We start from the raw sequence: 24,028 nt of genomic DNA on the forward strand, positions 1-24,028 counted from the left end.
TATGCTGTATCTAACTGCCGTTGAGTGTGAGCCTGACAGGGCTTGAGCAGATCATTCTAATCCAACAGCTGCGGTTCATGGACAGGATATGACTGAATGTTAGAACTTGAATGCAGGAGAATAACAAATTCAAAATGTCAGCCTGAATGCTGCTGCTATGATTGGACTAATACTCTGTGGGTTTCCAAAGCAGACTCTGTCTGTGCACATTGGCTGCAGCACGTCAAACCCTATCAGAAATACTGCATATCGAGAAGCACAGCTCCACGACACGGCGTCACACCACAAACTACAAAGATCAACAGCCAAACGATCTCAGTATAACAATCTCAAAAACTGTCAACGACGCCCATTCCCTCACATTCTCTTTCAAAAGTGCACACACAAAGTCCTTTTCATGCATGAACAGATGTATGCTCATTAACGCCAGCTCAGATACATACACACATGTATGGATGCATTCTGGCTTTGTTATAATCACCACTTCTAATGATGCCGACTTGCAGATGAACAAAGTCTTTGTTTTCCCTTTCATCAACTGGAACTGAGGCTGTTCAACAGTGTACAATGCAGCCAACACCACAAAAAGAGGATACTAATTTCCTTTGTTTTTGTCATCAGATGGCGCAATTGCTTGCCACCGTGCACAGTTCCCCAGAGTCTAGGTAATGGTGGGGAGATGCCACCCTCTCTCCAAAGCAAGCCATGTTTACTCTTATGCGGAATGACAAGCGCATGCAGGAAAACTGACAATGTGCAAGTGTAAATTAGGTCCCCAGTCTGCTTTGCATTAATTATGAATTAAGTATAATTGCAGGGGGATTTTGTGAAGTCAATTCATTTGGACTGACTGCAAAATATATTCCTAGATGCAAGTTTAAAAACAAGAGCTCAGATGGAGCACAGTTTCTGTCGCAGCTGGTCAAAAACACAAACAAGGTGAAAAATTAAGCAAAAGAAAAAGATCTACCAAAAATCCAATGTGTCTTGTGATTTTCTGAAATTTAAACTGTAGAATGGCGATCGAACGGAAAGGAGTTGCATTTTAGACATAGCATCAAAAGTGGAATATGTGTGATTTTGATTAGAGGGGCATATAAGTAAACCAAAAACACTGACCTGATACACAAAATCAACTGCTATGTAACAATGCATACAGATATTCCTTCATTTCCTCTATCTGTGCTGTTGTCTTGAGCGTTCCCCTTATTAAACCACTGGAGATTCACTGGCTTTATTAAGGGGAAAGGGGCATCCTAATTGCAACTATATGTCAATAGTGGTCTCAAAGGCACACTTACTGTAAGCAGCAAAAGGTACGTGACAAGACCAACTCTATACTGTCGACATGGACACTGTGCACACAGTAACACATGCAAAGAAACTGAAATCCCTAAAGAAAAGTCAACCCCAGGAAAGGTTTGTGTTTTGGAGATTCTAGAGGAGCCTCGGGTTGCTTTTTTTGGTGGCACTGCACAGAAAAGTGAAAGCACAAAGATGGTCCACTGCCAATATAAATAGCGTTAACAAGCATAGTAAGACTGTTTGGTGTCTTGGTGAATGGAGTAGATGTTGGCATTTCTTGGTGAAATTAGGCATTGACACTCACCACTGCCCGTCAAGAAAGTGTGGGTGAGACCGCAATGATGAATCACCTCAACCCTCAAATGTGCCCTCCACAGCCCCACCATGTCATGCACTGTGCCTATTTGACCGACACTAGCCGACCTCATTGACCTTGCACACATGACTTAGCGCTTTGCACTGGTCTAAGTGACTGCCCCATTAAAAGAGAAACCCACATCCGTGAAGAAGCGCACACAGCATTAGACCCAATGAGTCGAAAGATGGTGTTGAAATTGGATGTGCAGGCATGCATTAAGTAAGTCAGGCAACTAGAAACTCTCCTATGGCTATTTTTTTTTCTATTTAATGAATTTGAGATAGGAATGGAAAACTTTCCATTACGGTTGGGTTCTGTAAATTGCATTTTGAGATTATACAATTAAACCAGATAAGATAAATCATCCACAAGTAACATTGTAAAATTTCCTTGACTGTTATTTCAATTAATTTGTGATCTTTAACCAAAATAAAACTGTTTCTTGCAGTGCCTCCAAGCAAAGATTTGACGCTTCTATTTCTTGAAAGGATTGATGTGTTAATTCCCTGTATTCTGCACCAACAGATTTCTGTCTAGAAAATCTGTGTTTATGCTATTTTGGAACATTTTGGCAATTCCCACAGAATATTAATGCATAAATTCAATGTGTATTGATTTGATTGGCAGATGAGAGAGAACCAATGAAAAACAATGTTTAAAATGTGATGCCTAATGAGTGGAATATATCTAGATGTACACTAGAGCCAAGTCCTTGTATACCATCCTCCCCTTGATGGAAAGTTGGCATTCTTGAACAGAAAAGGAATTTCTGCACAGTGGAAAAAAATGCTAAGCAACAGTATGAATGTCATCTTTCTCATACAAGAGTTTTAATAGAAAAATAAATATATTGGTGTAACCTTATTTATATTCATCAACATTCTAATTAATAACTCTGAAATGTTATTATATTTTAAATAGTTACTCCCCAGCACTTTATATTATCATAAATGGCCTAAAATACTTGATGTTTAGATGCAAATCTAGTGCAGAACTTTAGCAATAGAAAGAAATTCCTATTGCAGACACTAATTAAAAACAGCAAAGTGTTGATAAGTAAATGATTATGGCTAGGTTTGCTTGGTGTACAATAAAGAGGTTTCCTGCTGGGTCATATTCAATTAAAATGGTGGATATAAATCATTTCTTTAATGAGTGCGACATATTGTTGAGGGTAGTCGCACTAAATCTTTCCGTGAAGCAAGATTGCAGGTTATCTTGTGTCAAATTAAATACTTGTATATAGGCATCCTCCCACCGAGGCAAAGAAAAGAAAGCAATTCTGCAATTGTAAAACCCCTTTGAAGTTTTTTTTTCTCCAATCTTAGTCCATTATGCAGTCTTACATCTTAAGGTGCCATGAAAGCCTTGAGCCTGTAAGGTAGTCCTGCAGAATCTTTGGAGGAAAGCAGTGAATCACGAAAACGATGCAGACAATATAAAAGATAGAATAAAATACACTTGGTGACAATTGGACATGAAGTAGCTCGGCTGAGATGGCCTGGATACGAGGAGGTTAGCCAAACAAAACAGATTGCACATGAATGACAATGAGGCAGAAAATTGGTGAGAGCGGCAACAGAGCAAGCAGAAGAATGAGAAGCAATATTGCATGAGCTTTAAAATATGCATGTCGGTAACTTGTGAAATCATTACCAAGCACACATGGATGCTGCAGATACACTCATATGCCCTCCATCCACTCCCTCCGTCTTTCTCTTTACCCCATTGCGCTCATTCACTGAGAGCAAAGACAGAAGGACTGGGTGCGCAGTAGAGGTTAAAGGATGAATTTCTCAGCATCTTATGCCTCAACCTCTGACCATCTGCTCTCTGGCAATATCCTCACTGTCATGAGGTTAAACTCAAAATTGGCAATCACTAAGCAGCTACTTGGAGATAAGGGTGCAGGTGTGTAAAATCATATAGTTAGAACTGTGTTAGACACTCTAAATCTATATTGAAAACACAAAGAGATTAAAAAAAAAGATTTTGATAATCCTATATTGAAAAGCAGAATAGTTTTGTCCCAAGAAGCAGAAAAGAGAGGTTAAAGCAAAGTGACAGGCAGATGGTAAAAGATGAATTGAAAGATAACTTGCAGAGTAAAATGAGAACTACATAGAAAATAAATAAAAAATGAGCTCAAGAGTTAGTAGATTGGAGAACCTGAACAAAGGTGAATGGTTCAGCATGGAAGAAATAAAGAAAACACAGGCATGAAAATTAGAAATCAAAATTAATGTAAGATAGGGAAACATTAAAGGACAAGGAGAAATAAATGAAGTTAAAATAATGGGGGGGGATCTCATCTTTGTCACTGGTTTGCTATGCAATATATGTATGTAAAGAAGAGCTTGTCTCTGAGGTAGCCAGCCTGTGGTCTTGTCTCTGCACTCACGCTGAGCCAGAAAATGAATACAGACAGAGGGGAAGAGAGTGAAAAACCCCAAAACAAAAGTCAGAATATTATGCCAACCCCCTCATCTCACATCACACAGACCCACTCTACTCAAAACATAATGATAGCAGAACCACAATGGCCCATTTTAATGGCCGTCTGCCCAATTATTTTGTGCTAAAGAGTGTGGCAAGACTGTGGGTGTGGCTGCATTTAATTAAATGTGTGGTTTCTGAAGCAGTGTGTGGCAACATCCGGTAGAATAAGATCACTTTCATTGGCCACTGGACCCCACATTATCACAGTCACCCCCAGATTGCCTATTTTATTTATCTGTGCTCACACAAAAACAAAACTGCAACCTCTCTCACACACACTATCATTAGTGTGGTTAGAAAAAGGAAGTTTTTGCTCAAATTTATACTATTGACTGAAAATAGACTGATTTAATGTCAAATAAATCCTGTTTAGTCTTTGTGTTTGTATGTGGGAGCACATATTTGCATGTGTGTGTTTGTGTGTGTGTGTGAGCTCGTTGGCCTGGCAGCAGCTCCTCAGAAAGTAGGACTGAGAGCCTGTTAGAGCAGTCCCAGTGTGTGGCATCCCTTGGCACACAAACACAAATTAGCTGAGGGACGACTGCTGTGGCAGAAAGCCTCTCTGCAGACAAAACCTCTTAATATTCTTTCCAAGTCCATTAAGGCCTCAAGAGATTGGCCAGGATTGATTGTTTGTGCTTGATATTACCAGGGCCTTCAAGGCCAGATTCTCGCTGAAATTAGAGATGGCATTTGGTAAAGCCCAACGAAAAGAAAAACTAAATACAAACCGTGTGCGTCGTCATCATCCACACAATAGAGGAGGCATTCATCTAATCAGCAGATACTCGTCGCCATTCTTTTTCAGCTTCAAGGGTCATTGACAGTCTTGTCGCCAACTTTCTATTTCTTTTGTATGTTATTATGTTTCCTGGCAGTTTTTCCAGTCAATTATTCAATTAAGGCAATGACCTATCCACTGCTCCTCCACGCACACGCATCACACACAGACATACACAGACATTCACACAGAAGGAAGAAAGGAGTCCTTTTTGTGAAGCTCTAATGCAGGAAAGCAGGTGCAGAATAGAAGGCTCAGACATCAAATGATGCTTTATGTTTTCCTTTTAAATTGATGAAGTCTGAATGATCCAAATATCGGTTATTGAGGAATGTATTTTAGTACTTTGAGGATAATACGTATATGGCTCTTTAAGAAATCCTTTGTTCTGGGATCATATCCTTTTACAAATCATAATAAAGATTCCAAATGTTGAATTAAAAGAAAGTCAGTAACAGTAATTAGAATGATAATTTGTCCTTATTTGATCTGAATTGGCAAAGCACACTCTGAATTAATTTAAAATGAATACTTCTGCTTACATTTATCGCTAATAAACTGTAGGGTTACATAAACTAATATTGACCCAATTGCAATTGCCAAAGAAAGATTTATGACATGACCACCACCAAGATACCACTAAATCAATAATGCGATGAACTCAGTGCTTTGCTTTTGTGGGCTTGTCATTATTTTCCATGATATATAACATATACTGTTTATTACTGACTCCCTTACACTCACCAAGTCAAATTATTATGCAGCACATCATAAAAGTCTAAGCCCCCCCCCCCCCCGAAGGAGGCATAGCGGTGCATGTCACCAGAAATGCCTCTGATATTCAAACCTCATCATAACATTCTTCGATAAGATGAAAGGATACATTTGCAAATACTTCTGAAAGTGGATGATTGCCTCTTATATTTGTTGTAAGGATGTCAGCAATCTAATCTGTCTACATATAGCTAATACAGCTAAAGTAAGGCCAAATTCATCAGAATCCTGTGTTTTTTTAAGCATGGATTAATTGCAATTTCGGGAAACTGTCTTGCAGAAATAGTATGAATAGAAAATAATGACCTGCTGACTAAAACAATGCATTCACAAATATTAAAACATTACTGGTGACAGGATACTGATTACATTGCAAGAGATTGCTATCCGAGGTATCAAGATGTTCAATTATTGAAAAATAATTATATTACTGGGTTGGATGGGCTGTCTGAGTTGGCCTCAAATGATCCTACTGTTAGAAGTCAGGTGACTTTATAGTCAGCTGGGCTTTGAAAATGCAGCTAATAAGCATCTGACTGAGTCCCTTCAATAACAGGAGGTGACTAAGTTAGCACTTATATAAATAATAGAATGTGCGTGTTCAATCATGCAAAAAGCAGCAAGTGACAAACTGACCCTGACTTGCATCGCATTTGGTTCCAGAGTGAGTCATCACCTCCGTATGTCTTATTTACATTTCGTATTAGACGACATTTCCCCACTATGGTGAGGTAATGACCAGTGCAGGCCGCTTTTGTTCCAAGGAAGATATTTGTGTCTCTATTCTGAGACACGACACAGGAAAACCGTCCGGCTCATTACAAGATAATTAAATTTGCTTCGAAACATGCACTGTTAATTTAAAGATAAATATTGGAAAAAATACATAAATATGTATTTTTGAAGAAAATGTGTTTATATAAATAATACTATTACTATACACATGTTGCCCTGGATACATCATAAGGGCATTATCCCTATAACATTGCTGGCAGCTTGACAGAGTAATTGATGCCGCATGCCCATTATTAATCAATAATCTCCTTCTTTTTCCACAGGATATGGCTTGAAACTGTGTGTTCCCAATCACAAAGTAAACATAAGATCAAAGAACAAGCTCCTCTGTAATATTAATCAGTCGACTCTGCCCAGCATGTCGCTTTAAATCCCTTCTGTCCATCTCTGATTATGAATTTTCTCCCAGAGGCTGGGCTATTAATAAGAGAACACGCAAGCACACACTTGCACTTCCTACTGCGAATATATGGACCAGAACAAGGCAGCCAATGATCTCTATGGGTGAACAGCTGAGAGCAGCGCTGAATAAGAGCCGAGGGAATAAAGTGTCATCGTCACCCCACCGACACATGAACGTGTTTCGACACACATGCTCCATTAGCAGAGGGAGGGGTTTCTTGCCATGTATCCCTGAGGGAGCTACAGTCCAGTCTATGGTCTTGAATGAAACACATTGTTCCATGAACAGAGGCTGGACTGGATTCTGGGACGCTGAAACACCCCACCAGTCCACCAACATGTCACATGACAGAGGGACGGGAAATCCGATGTGCAAGGAAAAGTAAGAGCAGACAATGAAGTGCGGTGTTATACCCAGCACATCCATGAATGAGCCACTGTGCTGTTTTACATGCTCCAGCAAATTTTAACTTGAATTTCAAGCTCTGATGTATAAATAAATGATTCATTTTCATTTCAGTCCAACAACAGAGAGCGTCCTGTAATGAATCAGGGTGGAGTTTCCTGCAATTATGCTAACTGGGATAAAAACAAATACTGTGGGCAGAAAACTGCAGCCGGAAAATCAACACAGTAAAGTATTCCTTCCGTTGTCTGAACATGCATTAGAGCCTTGTGACATTTTTTACAGTAAATTTCATAGCCCGCAAAAGAAGATCCGCCTCTGGTTTATGTATGATAAATGTGTCCCTCCTCACTTCCGGGTTTGCAGCTCTGCTTGAACGTCACAACCAAAGCAGAAATAACGTTCATACCTTAAAAAAAAGGTTTCCTGGAAAAGCAGCTGTGGCTGGCAGGAAATACAAAATAAATCTGGGTGCATATATCCATTATCAAGACGTTATCATCAGGGGGGAGTCTGTGGAAAAAGAGAAAACCAGGCTGGGTTTCTATGTGCGTCGCAAGATAGGGAAACCAATTTTTACCTCTTCTCTCCTCAGCCCCGGCACACTCGATTCAGCCCTCGCTAACTCTGCACATCCAGGACAAAATCAGTCCATCTAAATAAGCTTGCCAAATGTTTTACACCTCTGCATATTACTTTGGGCCGATAAGGTGCTGGGTTTTTTTTTTTTTTTTGTTCACTCCATGGCCCTGACAAAGATGAGCAAGACTGCAAGCTTATGTGCAGGCGAGGGCTGCAGAGATAGGAAAGTGCAGGAATAAGAGCTGGGAGTATTTTTAAAACCCTGCCGTTTCTTACACCCTTGACAATAAAACAACAGACGTGCCATATTTTATGTTTGCGTTAAATATTCCCATGTGTGGCAGCCCCTGTGACAGCTTATTCTCTGTCAGATTTATCACAACCCTTATCTGCTTCAACTCACCAGACTAAGGCATGCCACACAGCTTACACTGCAGCATGCTTGAAGCCTGCGGCACAGGACAAAGCATGCAATCAATAGAAATCTGGAGTCTATACATTGAACGGAAGTGTGTTGACACACATCCTTCCAGCAGCCATGCATCATGACTTCTTATCTAATTAGCTCCCTGAAGAGCCTTATGGATTTTCTAATTCACTCATATCTCTCATTGAGCTCTCCACCGAAGAACGTCATAGGCTGATCCTTGTTGCTCTTTCTTGTTGTGGTAAAGGGAATCTATTACTGACACAATGCACATTTGAGGAAATGTATAATTAGTCTTAATGGCAATTAATCAATGCCGTTAACGCAGCTCATGAGACATAATTTATACTAAATTCCACTTATGATCTTTCATTGTTAAAACAGAAGGATCAAGCATCTCCAGATGCCGATATTAAAGCTAAAGCGAGACATACCTACTAGAGTTGCTTTGTTAACATGAAAGGTTTTACTAGCTGTTTCTGTAGAGAATTAGATTGATTTTGGAGTTAAAGGGCACACAGTCATCCTCCAATTTATTGCCAATTAAAAAGAATCTGGAAAGTGCCATAATGCGATAACATGTGGGGTCATAATCCTAAATTTATGATTTCAGATTGTATTTTTGGAAGCAAGCTTGTTATGCTTGCAGTCAAAAAAAATAATAAATAATGGTATCTGTTGGAATATTCCTTTTTGTCTATGTCCATTACTGTGGGCTACTTAAATGTAAAGTCTTCAACATTCCCATCCATTTATATTTATGCTTTTATTCTTTAATTGCAATCCTGCAATTACTTCTAGTGAATCTCAATGTCATGCTTATCTGTTTAAAGGTCCAGTAAGCAGAATTGGGGTGGATTTATTGGGATGAATGGAATATAACATTCATAATTATATTTTCATTAGTAGACAGAACGAAGGGGCCAACACGTTGCAATGCCTTGTTTCTACAGGGTCTTCATTCAACAAGTCAAAAACTAGCTCCAGATATGGCCTTTAACATTTTACGGTTTACTGGTCATAATAAGTTCTTCAATACACTTGGAAGAGAAGGTGAGAGGGATTAAAGTGCTTAGCAGTGTGCTAGCGCATCAATATTACTGATAAATCCTTCCCACTGGATCAGGAATGGCAGCAACATTTCAAATCGCTATACCAAACATAATTGTGTCTCTGTACTTTTACATCCATGGAGGATTCGCTGAATGCTAAAGTTGATATTCAGGATTACCTTAGTTCAGACTAACAGAGGTTCACCCCTAGAAGATGATCAGTCTCATCCATGTAGTGACCCCACGAGAGCACATGGGGGTTAAGGGTCTTACTTAGGTGCAACTCAGTGGTGGCATCTCCTCCCCAATCTAATTTACCTCTCCTGCCCAAACATAGATCCAGCAACGACCTGGCCAAAAGTTCACTTCTGCCAGCCTTTTGTTTTTTGGGATGTTAGGATGCTGTTAAATTTATGAGTTTGTGGAAATGGATTTGGAGAAAATCTTTGAAAATGTTTTTTGTTTTTTTACATAGTCTTAAATTTACACACATTATTTTATGGGCAAAAGGGCAACCGATGTGCTTTTTTTATACCGAGAGAGAAGCAGTAATATGAGGGCGTCGATTTAAATTCTGAATTACTAGATGGCAAGTATCATCCCTGTGGCCTTGTTGGATTTCAAATAATCTACGAGCAGGATAAGTGCAGCAAAGTTGCATGCACCACTTCAAATACCTTTGCGGAATTTACGAACTCAGCTTTGGTATCACATAACTTTCTGCGGATGATTTTGCATTAGAGGATAGGACCACCTCAGTGTAGCTTGTTGTCACAATGATGCAAAATTGTGGTTGTGACATCTTCCGTGCACCATACAAGTCTCGCCCACCTCATTAACGGATGTAGGAATGCCTGCACCTCCTAAATCTACACGTATGGATCGTCTGGCTCCTCTTTTCTGTACTGTTCGTTGAATAAAACATTTAGCAAAGCCTGGCCATTTAAAATTGGTGTGCATTGCTTTACTACTGTGCAAGATAGGCGATAATTCTCTCTAAACCATCAATACAGTGTTGTCACAGCACCTTTTAGTGTCAGCTAAGACGTCATATAATGTTGATAGATGAGATACTGAAAGTGTTGGTACCAGTTAATTTGACCAAATGGCAGATGACAAAGTTGAGCTGCAATGTGGCAAAGAGGCAGCAAACCTTTTTTGGAGGGTCTTCTTTTTCTTTTTGCATGAGGGCAGTTACACATTTTATTATTGTGCAATTGGTGGTTGCATACATACGTAGTCCCCAAAACCAAGTTGAACAGAGTAATAAAATAAACTGTGTGTGTTTGATAACCGTGCGGACTATTTTTTATCTTGATTTACCTTACTTTACCTTGAGTTAAGATTCCAAATTCCTCTTAAGCCCCTGCCTGGGGATCATATATTTGACCACCTATGGTTCATCAATCAAACGTTGGCTTAAAGAACATTTTATGGCTGCATAGTGAATAATTTTCTTCTCAGAGGACAGATCAAGGACGGAAATAATCTGATTTCTCTGCAAACAATGTATAAAAGGCATGTGATGCCATTCTTGTATGGATAATTGTTGGAGGATGTTCGGTTGTCATGTCTAATCAATCTTGTGATGATAAAGTTGTATAAAAAGAACAATGTGAACAGTGGATGAATTAATACATGTGCTGAAAGGTTGTACGTGCATGTTGCTGTGGCTTGTGTATAACATTTTCGCAATTTATTGCATTTAGCGAGTGGAGTGGTTCAGTTTCAAGATGAAGCGTTTGTCTCAAAATTTGCATGTTGGATTTCACCAGTGAAAAGATAATTGAAGAATGTTTTGCACAGAAACATACTGGCTCTTTGTATTCACTAACCAGATTATACATGCAGAGGTCACATCTGAGCCCAACTCCATTATGGTCTGCATGCAAATATAGCCGGCACAAAAACCCACCATCTCCCAATTCCACAAGGATTCCATATAACTCGTAAATCTGGCCAAATGAGATTGGGAGACACTGATTCTGATAAAATGTTCAGAGATCCAATACGAGGATTGCCTTCTTTCCACTGGAAAAGTACTGGCAATATGATTATACTTCAGGTCAGAAGTCACATTTCAAATTCCAGTCACTAAGTAAGTGCATACAGCTTTTTGAAAGTGACCATATAGATGAGGTCAAACTTTATAGCCTATATTTATTTATTTATCCCCTCCCTCCCCTCCTCTTCTACACGGAGATGAAGACTAAGCTCTGCATCTGGCTTTCAACAGAGTGGACAGATTAAGCTGAGTTAGGCCTACTTTCCATAGATGTGTTGGTGTGGCACTTTCAAAGCCACGCTACCCCCTCCATTTCTCAGTAAAGAGGTGACGCAACCATACTTCTTAAACTGGAAGGTAGCAAGGAGATTAACAAAATGTCCCTCCTCGCAAAAAATAACAAATAAAAAGGAAAAAGTGCATCATATTTCATAGCGCGCAAATACAATAACTTTGAGTGAATTCGTTTTTGTTATGCTGCTGCTGGTGATGGGGATGAAGATTACGGCAATGTGAGTTAGGAAAACATCGTAATGATGTAGACACAAGATAGCGTTCAAGTTTCCTGGAGCAGATTTTTGCCGTTAACTTGCTATTCTACCGTTACATCATACCGGATGTAATTCATTACTGTTCAGTTACATGACGATGAATATATTTATTAGATAGAATGTTAGAGTACAAGTACAAGTACATCTGCACCTAAATTGGATTCGACTGCAATATTGAAGACACAGCACAGATATGTCTTGAAAAAGGAGTACTTTAGCACCAAATGGTTAAGATACTGCCATACTGAAACTTTTGGGGGTAATTTTCCCAATTTTCTATTTGATTCAAAACAAGTTAAGACTTACATTCTTTGAGTGTCCTCATTTAACTTACAAATATGCCAGATAAGCAATAGCATATCCATGCTGCATGTATCTTAGTAGTAGTAGTAGAGTTCCAAACTAAAGTACAAGGAATTTGTGAAGAACACTTTTCAGACTGGCTTAATATTCACATCCTTAAATGTCATCTAGAAGTATTTTTGAAGGGTGTTACAATTCAGCCTCATCTATACTCAATGCTTTGAAGGTATTGGTTATTTGGTGTGTTATTTATAATATTACTTATTTAAATAGAGTCAAGAACATCTGTTTCCCGCTTCAATACATAAATGTGAGTAACACTCAAGACCAGATTTTAAGTGGTTAAGACATGGTTGCCTGTTTGAAACATATGCCTGCAGATAGATTGACTTTTCACATCACACAAGGAGAACAGACGAATTAAAAACAAGAAAGAAATTATCTATTTGACACATTTATTATGAAGGTAGAATAAGATTGTTCAAATAAAGCTTTTAAAGACAATAGGAGTTGCAGTGTATTGAATAACTGGCAGAGTTTATTTCAGGTGTAATAAATGTATACCCATCACTGGAAAAAAAAAAAAAAGAGAGGAAGCAGGGCAAACAAATAAAACATGTCCATTATTGTTTACCACAGCACATTAGGCAAAATTGCCAGGAGTTCAATTTACATGAAACATCTCGTATATACAAGAAAGATTTACATTGATGAGAGTTACACAGTCTTTGTGAGCTATGGGGCTCAGTGGCAAAGCAATCAATGGCAGTCACATTTCAAGTCAAGCAAGGCTTTTGGCTTGGACAGGGGTGGGAGGGTCAGGGGTGGCAATGCCATAATAACAAATAGCCTAGACACTGGCACACACTAGTGACAGAAAGGCGGCCTGTGTGTGTCGCTTGACATAACAACCCGATGACAAGGATGTGTCTCCCTGTGGGTTTGTCATGTCAGGACTTACAGCACCGCTTTGCCCATCTTGCGCATTCTTCCTGTTACCATCTTCAGGACGGTAACAGGATAAAGTAGACTACATGTGTTGAAGTAAAGCACCTTCAACACAAAAGATGAACGCGCCCTTGGTGATTTTTACATCGCATCTAACGACACCGGCCCCAATAAATCATGGGTGAAAAGGTGTGGGCTTGGAGACAGAGAGGATAAGGCGTGGAAGGGACAAGAGAGTGGAAAGGAGAGATGTGTTTTAGGGTGAGGGGCATTCAAACAATGAAGTAGCATCATAACTTCATCACTTAATAGCATCCTTTTCTGTAGACAAGCAAGTAGTCAAGAAACATTTTCTTCCACCCTCTACTCTTATTTGTAGGTCAATTGGAGAGAAGTCAGTTATTGTAAGTGTTTTAAGCTGCAAGTCTTTTTTTTTCTCTCATCATGCAGTGTTTGAAAAAAATATGATGCTCATATGTCAACTTGATTGATTGCCTTAGAGAGAAAAATGGAAAATGCGTTTGGTGAATTAGCAAGAACATGGAGGGAAATAAATAATGGCAGTCCCACAAAAGACATGTTTTGGTTGTTGTTGTTTTTGTGGGACCAATTCATTAAACTTCCCAAAGCAAAAGCCTGAAGATTGATCAGTCAATTTGCTTTGAGAAATCACTTAAATGTATAATGAATTTGGGATGAATTGGGAAGCCAAAGGTGAAGGATAAACAAGAAAAACACGAGATTACCTGCGGAAACACATACGGCCGGCCATTTGATATGACAGTGTATCATTATCAAATTGTACTTTACATGTTTCAAAGAATAAAACACTGTAGTGTATAGTTGTGAGGATGAGAAATGGTGAGCAAATCTAAATGCAAATGAAAACCAACAAAATGCTCACAAAAGATTGTATGTAATTCCTAGCAATTTGCCATCATCTGTTTTGGCAATCCAGTCACTGTGTTAGAGACAACATAGAGCAAAAGGTGTGTGTGTGTGTGTATATATATATAGATATATATAATTAAATATATTGACAATCAATCAGTTTTATTAAAAACACAAAGGAAATCCTAGTTGGGCCAGTATACCAACAAGGGCTTTTGATTAATTTTGTTGTTTTATGCAGACAAACCTGGACTCTTGGAGCAATAATCTACTCTGGTGGTATTCACACCCGCTACCTGATTATAACCCACACTCCGTTTTCATGATTTAAACATCAGATAGTAATCTCGCCGACACACTTTAGTGGCTTACAATTCCCTGTCAGCTACATTTGTTTTTCTGGATTTGCTACATTTTAGCCGACACACCAAGGGAATACAGCGTAGCTTATTCTTCATGCTACGTGTATATGTGTTGTTTGTCTCATTATTAAACTGATATTATCTGAAAATGCATATTATAGAGAAATTGAAATAAGCAGTAATTCACATAATTTGTTTTTGTCCGTGTCCTTAAACCAGCCGGACGTTTCCTGGACATGGACATCACAAACACAGGATCTTGACAAAGTGACAAGGAAGTTGGAGGAAAAAGATATATGATGGCAGTCAGGAGCAATCACTAGCCTCTCTCCATCTTCCTCTTTTACACTGGCAAACTTGGTGTCAGCACAACCCAGAAGATATTGCAACAGACTTTTCCCCTCAGGTGCAACGTTGTCATAGTTCATTAATCTTCTCAAACTTCTCCTCGTGCCATCAACCCCCCTACGTACTACTAATCCCCTTATTAATGTGGCAAATGAACCTGCACAAGAAGGACGACTCCCCCAAGGCTCCGTAATTACAATAGTCTGTACAAACTCCTGTTTGCATAGAATGTCCATTCATTAAATGCACTGACAAGACAAAACCAGGAGCACTCTGCCGAAGACTCCCTGCTCTTCCTCGCAGGCTTTCACTCATCCTGCACTTTACACGTGATCCTACATCCGTTGCAATATTTAATGGCCTACTCATTCCCTGTGACCAATACTGCAAGATATTTTTTAAGATGCTCAGCAAGGCGGAAAGAAACTTATATGTGAATGGAGTGTAGACAAAAAAGAAAGGATGAAAATTAAAGCAAAAAAAAAAAGTCTGGTTGAAATAAATCTTCAGATGACAAAACAAGGCCTGCCATCTGCAGATAAGTGAATTTCTGGACTTGAATACACAATTCCCCCCCCCCCCCCCCCCCCCCAAGTATTGTTGCATTTGAAAACACCAAATCAAAACCAACTTGATTTTATTTCCATTCCTTTAGTTAAAAATATTAATCTTATATTTGAACTTTCATGTGTGTCATTCTGAAATCTTTCCAGGATGAAAATCACCGTCTAAGAATGCCAGAGGAAGTAATTTTACAGTAAATATTTCATGTAAGGTCCAGTTCCACTGTACCAGGTAGCATTTTCTGTGCAGTAAAATAACTCATCAACGCATACACTCCCAGCCTATATTGTTCGGTATTACATTTTTCTCCTATGGATTTTTTTTTAATTGATATTTGAGAAGATTAAGAATTGCATGCATCATGACTGCATGCATCATGACAGTCATCAAGCCATTAACCAAAGGTGCCCAGTAAACTTTGGTGGGACATATTAGGCAACAAACAAGAAAGGCAAGAGATGGCAGCACATTACAAACTCTGTCTCCAAGTACATTATGGTTCTCACTTAGTTAAATAATAATTGCTTTTGCTCATTTACATAATAGGTAACTATGTCCTATTTACAAATCCTAAAATTGTATTTAAGGATACAAAATGTTGTGTTGCTGACAAATTCCCAACACAATAGCCCTTTCATCCAGTCTTCATATAGAGTTAGTATTTCATTAGCCTTGTCATTCTCTGCAGTCATCAACCATCACCACCACCGGGGTTCTAGAGTCCATTGGGGGGATGCCATCGTTCTGCCGCTGCTCAGGGTTGATGCTGTTCGATCACAATCTCCATGAAGAGTCTAAGCAACAAAGTCAATCTGACAGAGTAATTACAGCATATCATATCTTGTAATTATTAGCTATCATCTGCTGTAAGAAATATATTTACTTTGTCTCTCCTGATTGGAGTGAAAACTCACTTATGATCATCTGCAAACAGGCCTTGTTTTGTCATCACTAAAATCATATAAGAGTAGGATTCCACAGACATTCTATCCTCGCCTGAAGCTGTACAATCTGGTACACTGACAATCCGTTTGGTACTCTTGTCTTATAATTGACCACATCATGTGCCAGAATATGAGAAAAAAAAAATCTTGTCCGACTTGTTTATTTTAGCTTTATAAAATAGAATGTTTCATATATTTTAAATGACAATGAAAAACAGGAATGTCTTGCATTTTCATATTTCTAAGTAAACATTTGTCCACTGGGTTTTCAATACCATCTCTGAAAGGAAATTAAATGACCAGTAGATATGCAAAGGTCATACGTTTATAGGCACGATATGCTGTTCGTAATTGTGCATCCTTGCATATAATATCACAATATCAAACAGAAAAGCACTCAGAGCGCGCAGACCTCCGCCAAGCAGCTCATTCCCCTCATAATTAGATCTACACAGCTACATGGTGACCTGGATCATCACCAGAAGGTTCTAAATTGTTCTTGGTATCTTTATACACTCAAACATGAAAAGAAAAAGTGAAATCGGAGTTGATATATATTTAACTGATTTTTGAATGCGGAAATAGGGTTTTCAATGTTAAAATGTAATATAGTTTTCCTAATGTCGTTCTGGACCCATTCCAGATGAAAGTCGGTGGTGAGATAGAGGCCTCCACCCAACATGACTGTCAAATTACATAAACATTGGTCAATAATCAATCGAGATATTGAGGAACAAATTTTGAAGGTCCATTGACTGCAATGTTACCAGAAATTTCAAAGTGAGCCATAATCCAGGATATCTTCTGGATCATCACCAAAATGTAATAATCTGTTCCTGGTAACATTCCCAACATTCCCTCATAATTTCATCAAGATTTGTCCAGATTGTTTTGAGTTATCTTGCTAACGGACAGACAAACAACCCCCCATGCCTCGGTGGAGGTAATAAAAAGTCAAATGGAATGGATCCACAGTATGCCCTCCAACCCAGACAATAAGCCGCCTTTTGTCATTTGATTTAGCATAATGGTGAATTGTGAGAACAAAATTTGACTACTAAGCATATAAGTATATTTTTCCTACGTTTGAACCCTGGAATCTGTGGTAATGCATCTAGATGGGATCTGAACCTAGTTAACATGTAGCTGCTGGGCTGATGTTATGCTAGTGAATCCCATCTCTGTCTCCCTGCAAGTCTACCAAAAGAAAAAAAAGTAAGACTGATGGTGAAACGGCTATAATAGTTATTTTCTTAGATGCTTGTGTTACCTTTTGAATCTAGGACAGTGTTTCCATGCTTTTTTCCCTCAGTGTTGTTTACACTAATGCAGGTCCCTGGAGTGTAAATAATAAGTGGAGGAAAAAAGAAAGGAAAGGATTGCTTCTCTTGCTATAAGCATACGCTGTCATCCCTATAAAGCTGCCTCCAGTACGCATTTGTATGTGATGCCTCAGTTATCTCTCAGTCCCATTACCATGTCTCAAATTCTGAGAAGATGATAAAACTCTTAAAAAGCTCTTATCTATATGTACTTTATCAATGGCTTCATCAGTTTCTATTCAGATTCTACATTTATTGATTGGTGCTGATGTTGCATGGGAGTGACTCTTGAGAACTGGAACAAAATGGCTTTTCGATTTGAGAGAGGGTAATTTAAAAGAAGCTATTCCCCTCAGTTTTATACATTTCATTTTATTGAATATTATCTTTCACTTAATTGCCTATTTAATGTCATCCTCAGACAACAACTGGTGATTAATGATGGTTTGCTACTCAAATGGGAACAATTATCTGCTAAACTTCATTCTAATGTGTTCTCCTTTGCAATGTGTAATATTGTGTAACACTTAAACAAACTTTCTAAGCTTCATTTTTATCATTGTGCACAAACTGTATCGCACAAGAACTCGTAATAACTTTAAATGATAGACTCATTTTTATCCTCCATGTATTTAAGAAATAAATCTTTTAATAATGCAGTATTTTCTCAAAGCAATCCCATGCTGCAGGAAATACAACATATCATCTGACATTACCTTTTGGAAATGATGTATGTGTGTGTTTAAAGATTTGCTCAAACTAATTGCAATATCTTTGTATTTTATTTTTAACTAACACAAATCTTGGCTTTAAAAAAAAATGTATTCAACACTCGGGATGCAAGAATTGTAGAATGAGAATGCAAAAGCAATATTGGATGAGGCTCTCCTGTTCATGAAGATGTGTCACAGCAAATGGTTGCATTTGGCAAAATAATCAAAATATAGAATTGAGTGCCTTTCCCGCTCTATTCAGCGAGACAGACTAATGATTTTAACCACAATCAATAACTGCCATTTAATCTCAAATATGAAGTGGGATCCTTATCCTTATAATTACGACCAAGATTCAACAAGATACTCCCCTCAAGAGTCATCATCGCAAATTTCTGAAGATGGATATTAGCTATGAGAAATAAGTAGAAAATAATAATGGTGAACCTGAGAGAGAAAAATGTGCCCTTGTGTGCAGTCAAAGTATTAGGGGATACTGGTTGGAGTAATTAATGAACACAATGTGGCTAAAGGGAAGAATATTGCACTTCCCCTAGACGTTTTACGGCAGTGGATTTTGTCTGGATCCAACTAATATATTTGAATCGTATGAGAAATACGTAGCATTTTAGGATGAGTCATTCATCTAAAATTGTTACCAGTGTAAATAAAGATGGATTGGAAAGGCTCAATTTAAAATATTCACTGGAGGTCATCTTCAATCATATATGGTACATACATATATTGATCACAGAGTACAAAGGAACATGTATGTTCAGAAGTATCTGCAAGATTGCATTATTTATTTTACCAGTGGCACTACATAAAAACAGATTGTGTGCATCTTTAAAAAAATTCTCAGTATTATTGATTACAATAAAATTTGTATTGAATTGTGGGGTAACTAATAAAATCAATGAAGTTGTTCTTACAGTACGGTGTCATATCTCATGTGTCGCCCTCCAGGGTTAAGTTCCCGCCCGACACCAGTCATTTCATCACCTTGTTTTTGTCCCTCTGTCACACATATTCCCCAACCACACACACGCACACACACACACACACACACACTGACATTAAAACTCCTAGCAAACAAAACCAAACTAAACATCTCTTTTGACTGCTGCCGCCGACGGAAGAACGCATTAAATGCTACCCCGGAAGCAGTGACCTGGAGGTATGATTCAAGAGGAGTCACACAGTGTCACCCCCCCTAATTCCACTCTCTCTCTCTTCCGGATGAATCTTATCAGTCACATATCTACCTGGCATCATCAATCTTCCCTGTGCAGCCTCCACATCATTAGGCAAGAGTATTTCACGAAGAACACAACCACAGGTGTTACACTCTGCTCCTCTCCATCCTTGCATTTTTAAGTCCACTGCAGGTTGGCACAGTGCCAGGGTGTGCCATGTAGCGCAATACTGCCACCTAAAGGTTCAGTACCACCACCCGTGGAGCCTGAGGAAAACTCACTCTGCCTCCCTTTCCCCCACATCTCTCTCTCTCTCTCTCTGCTCTTGTCTGCTGCTCCCATTTGTCCATGTGTGTTCCAATAGATTAGAACTGGGTTGTATGCTGCTGCTTTATTAGCAGAAAAATTAATAAGGATTTCATAAAAAAAAAAAAAAACAGCATGGATTACGTTGAAATTTGCGGCTCATTATTGGCTAATCCTTTTTGAATTGGATGTGTATCAAGTTCCAGACAAGCTTCAGTCAGTTCACTAGTGTGCTTTGAGAGCACGCATTCAATTCAAGCTCAGATTATGTTGGAGCGCCTACAGTGACATTCACAATACCTCCCTGGCAGACTAATTATTGACTGTTGTTAATGCTGTAGGTGTTGAAAAGGTCTCAGTGATGTCACAATGCACATCAAAAAACAAAGAAAAAGACATGAATACAGTCAGAGTTTCATGAGGAGAGAGGTGAAAAGTCAGCTAAGTTTTTGGATAATGTCTGCAGCATTTATCCATGATGGAAGCAATCTGAGTAGATAGGCGAGAAAAAAATGTTTCTTTCACAAAGAACACCGAGTCACAATTAATGTTATGTAAGCACATTTTACCAGTGGTTTAACTGGCTGCTGTATAGACAAAATAAGGCAAGGCAATCACTTGCACTTTGTTAAATAAGTGAATTAAACAGATACTAATGACAAAACATCAGTCTATAATTATTTCCCCCAGATTATGCATGTGATCGTTGCCTCCATAATTAACTCCACTACTTAGCAATCATTAAAGTAACCTTTTTTCAACTTTGATTAAATAAATTTTTTAATAAAAACAGTGAAACTTGCACAGGCAGGATGTCATCTGCACTTTTTTCCTCATTTCACAGCAACTAGAGTGTCTAATTTAAATTGGCACTTTAGCACTGTGGGACTGGGCAGTTATAGGCAGTACTTATAGACCAGTAAAAACGCTCTTTTACCTGCTGTCTGGTGTGCATGGGCCCCTTGGTCTTGAACCCTCCTTGGGAACTGCACTCTGAGGCACTGAAGTGGTCGGAGCTAGTGGAGGACCTCTTGGAAAGGGTGTCACAGCCCCCAACAAATGTGTTATCCAACGGGAGCTCCTGAATCACGTGATGCTTTTTCACTGAAACCGGCGTGTCAGCCTTGAGGTGGAAGGCCGATTGCGGCGAGGCGGACTTGTAGTGCCGGGCCAGATCTGGGCTGCTGGGTTTGAAGGTTGTGGTTGGTGTGGCATTCCAATCAAAGCGTCCGATCCCTTGCTCTTCCAGCTCGGTGGGCAGGCTGATGGTTCCGTTGATTGGCTCATGGGCAGGGTCGTCTGGTTTGTTCCCCTCAATGGTCACAAAGTTGAGAAGGGAGCTTATGGGGGATTTCCTTTTCTTGCGCTTTTTCTTCTTGTTCTGCTTGTTTTCTGTGTTGGGCGACATCCACTCAGCCCCCTGCTTTTTCCTCTGTGCAGCTTTGAACCTGGAAGCGTGGCGGCAGCGCAGCAGCACAGTGACAAAGATGACAATAATCACTACTAAAGCGCCGGTCACAAAGGCTATCATTATGGTTAAATAGTCGCCACTTTGATAAGTTTCACTGGTTTCGCCAATGTTTCGGTCAATTGGGGTCCCCATGGTGCGGCGGACGAGGTCATGGATGACTGTCGAGTTGCCCACAGTGTCATTTACATACAGAAATACCAGCACAAGGGTATGGAGCGATTTGGGGTATCCCAGGTCACTGATATTGACCACTAATCTGTGTAAGCCCAAGTCAGTCACTGCTGGTTTTTCCTCCAGAGTAATATTACCCGTGACAGGGTCGATTCGGAACAACCCTTTGTCATTTCCACTCACAATTGTGTATTTCAGCTCTGCATTCATCCCTGTGTCCCCATCAACAGCAAACACCTCTGCTACCACAGATCCCGGGATAGAGGAGAGAGGGACGAGCTTGAAGGATGTGTTGGAGGGAGGGTAAATGACAATGGGGGTGTTGTCGTTCACATCGATGACATTGATGGTCACCTTGGCAGCTGAGGAGCAAGGAGGCCTGCCGCTGTCCAAAGCCCTGACATCGAAAGTGTAGGAGCTCTGCTGCTCCCTATCAAATGACACATTAGATTTTATCACGCCGGAGTAAGGATCCAAAATAAAGTTCTCATTGTCATTCAGTATGGAGAGCGAAACAGCAGCGTTTTCTCCAGCATCTGAATCCGTCACAGTAATTACCCCCACGGTGCTGTACTTGGGAAGATTCTCTGACACAAAGAACTGAAAGTGGTTATGAGTGAACTTGGGGTTGTTATCATTTTCATCCAGTACGGTCACAATAACGGCTGCCTGCGTCTGCAGAGGGGGTGTCCCATTATCTCTCGCGGTTACAGTGAAGAGAAACCTATCCTGATCCTCTCGGTCGAAAACCCGGGATGCTGTCAGAACCCCAGTTTTGCGGTCAAGATCAAAGAATGAGGCGTTTGGTCCCAGCTGATACACAATCTCTGCATTTTTCCCACTGTCCTCGTCTGTGGCACTAACAGTAGTCAGGAACAGGTCGCGTTTGTTGTTTTCCATAACAGCCAGCTCAATAACTGGCTGAGTAAAAATAGGCGGGTTGTCATTCTCATCCTCCAGCCTCACTCTCACCAAGGCAGTCTGATTCAGGCTCGGTTTCCCGGAGTCAGAAGCTACTATTTTAAAGTTGTATTCCTTGGTTCCCTCGTAGTCGAGCAGGGCGGATGTCTCTAATAGATACTGGTTGTCGTACACAGCCTTGAGATGAAAGGGCACATCCTTCTCTATGAAACAGATGACCTTGCTGTTGATGTCGGTGTCTTTGTCTGACACTGTGATGAGCGCTATCTTGGTATTGATGGGATCCTTCTCCGAGAGGAAAACAGTGCCGTTAATGGGACTGATTATGTATCTCAGGTCTATATTAGGTGGATTGTCATTAACATCAGTCACATTTATGGTAACAGTAGCTCTGGCAGGACTGGAGCTGCCATCGCTGGCTAAAACAGAGAGCTTATGAATAGCAGTCTCCTCTCTGTCCAGAGGTCTCTGCACTGTGATTAGGCCAGATGTTGTATTTAATGCAAAAAGCCTTTTAGTAGCCGGAGACACCTGAGTGCCAAATACATAACGTATCTCTGCATTTGCGCCTATGTCGGCATCTGTCGCCTGAAGCTGCACCACAGACGTGCCGATAGGGGAGTTCTCTGGTATATGAACCTCTATCTGGCTCTCTTTAAACACCGGCCGGTTGTCGTTGACATCTGTTACTGTAACTTGGAGAATAGCAGTGCTGGATTTCTGCGGACTGCCACCATCCTCCACTTTGATCTTCATCACATACGTATCCTTCTGCTCTCTGTCCAGGTTTTGCTGCACAATGAGCTGAGGCCATTTCTCCCCCTCAGGCGTTTCCACTACGTCTAAGCCAAAGGCACTTTGACCGTTGATCAGCTCGTATTTGTGGACGCTGTTGGGACCGGTGTCTGGGTCAGTGGCAGAAGGAATGGAAAAGCGGCTGTTAATGAGCGTGTTCTCTGGGATGGAGATGTTGATCACAGGGGACGGGAACATGGGGGCATTATCATTGGAGTCTTTGACAATTATTTTGATCTTTATCAGTCTGAAATAATCATTAGGCAGAACGACCACTTCAATCTCAAATGAGCACTCGCTGTCCTCAAACGATGGACCAGGGCACAACTTTTCCCTGTCGATTCGGTTTGACGTTGTGAAGATCTCACCAGTGCTGCTCAGAACGCGAACCAGCGGGTTGTCTCCCGCTTTGGAGACGAGCCGGTACACCAGATTAGCACTTGCTCCAGTGGCAGTGTTAGTGTGAGAAATGTTAAGGTCCTTTGGTATGTTTCCAATTAGGACATTTTCTTGCAACTCCTCTCTGATGGGGTAGATCAGTTCTTGGGCTATTGAAGGATCTATCCACAAGCAGGCGAGCAGGGTGCCCAACAGGAAATAATCTTTTAGATCCATAACGGTGGAAATGCGTTTCCAGCCTTCACAACTCGAAAGGTTTCTATCCAACACTGTCACAGTGATGACAGCACTCTTCCTCGGAACGACACCTATGAATACATGACAAATGGTTTCTCTTAGATAACTTTGCCATGAACACGACTTAAATGTAGTTAACAAAAAACTCAGTTCTGTTTTTTAATATATATATATATATAAAATCTACCTAAAGGACTTAA

At 39.9% G+C, this 24,028-nt stretch overlaps 1 protein-coding gene across 1 annotated transcript in view; it reads right to left on the reverse strand.

The window, feature by feature from the left end:
• LOC137897827 (protocadherin-9) overlaps positions 1 to 23,807 on the reverse strand; it is a 147,189-nt gene extending 123,382 nt beyond the window's left edge. Inside the window, exon 1 of the mRNA XM_068741907.1 lies at positions 20,772 to 23,807. Within this exon, the coding sequence (XP_068598008.1) occupies positions 20,772 to 23,807 (3,036 nt within the window). The remainder of the gene's footprint in view (positions 1 to 20,771) is intronic.
• Between the last annotated feature and the right edge of the window lie 221 nt (positions 23,808 to 24,028).

The sequence above is a fragment of the Brachionichthys hirsutus genome, chromosome 1, assembly GCF_040956055.1.
Source record: "Brachionichthys hirsutus isolate HB-005 chromosome 1, CSIRO-AGI_Bhir_v1, whole genome shotgun sequence".
Lineage (NCBI taxonomy): Eukaryota > Metazoa > Chordata > Actinopteri > Lophiiformes > Brachionichthyidae > Brachionichthys > Brachionichthys hirsutus.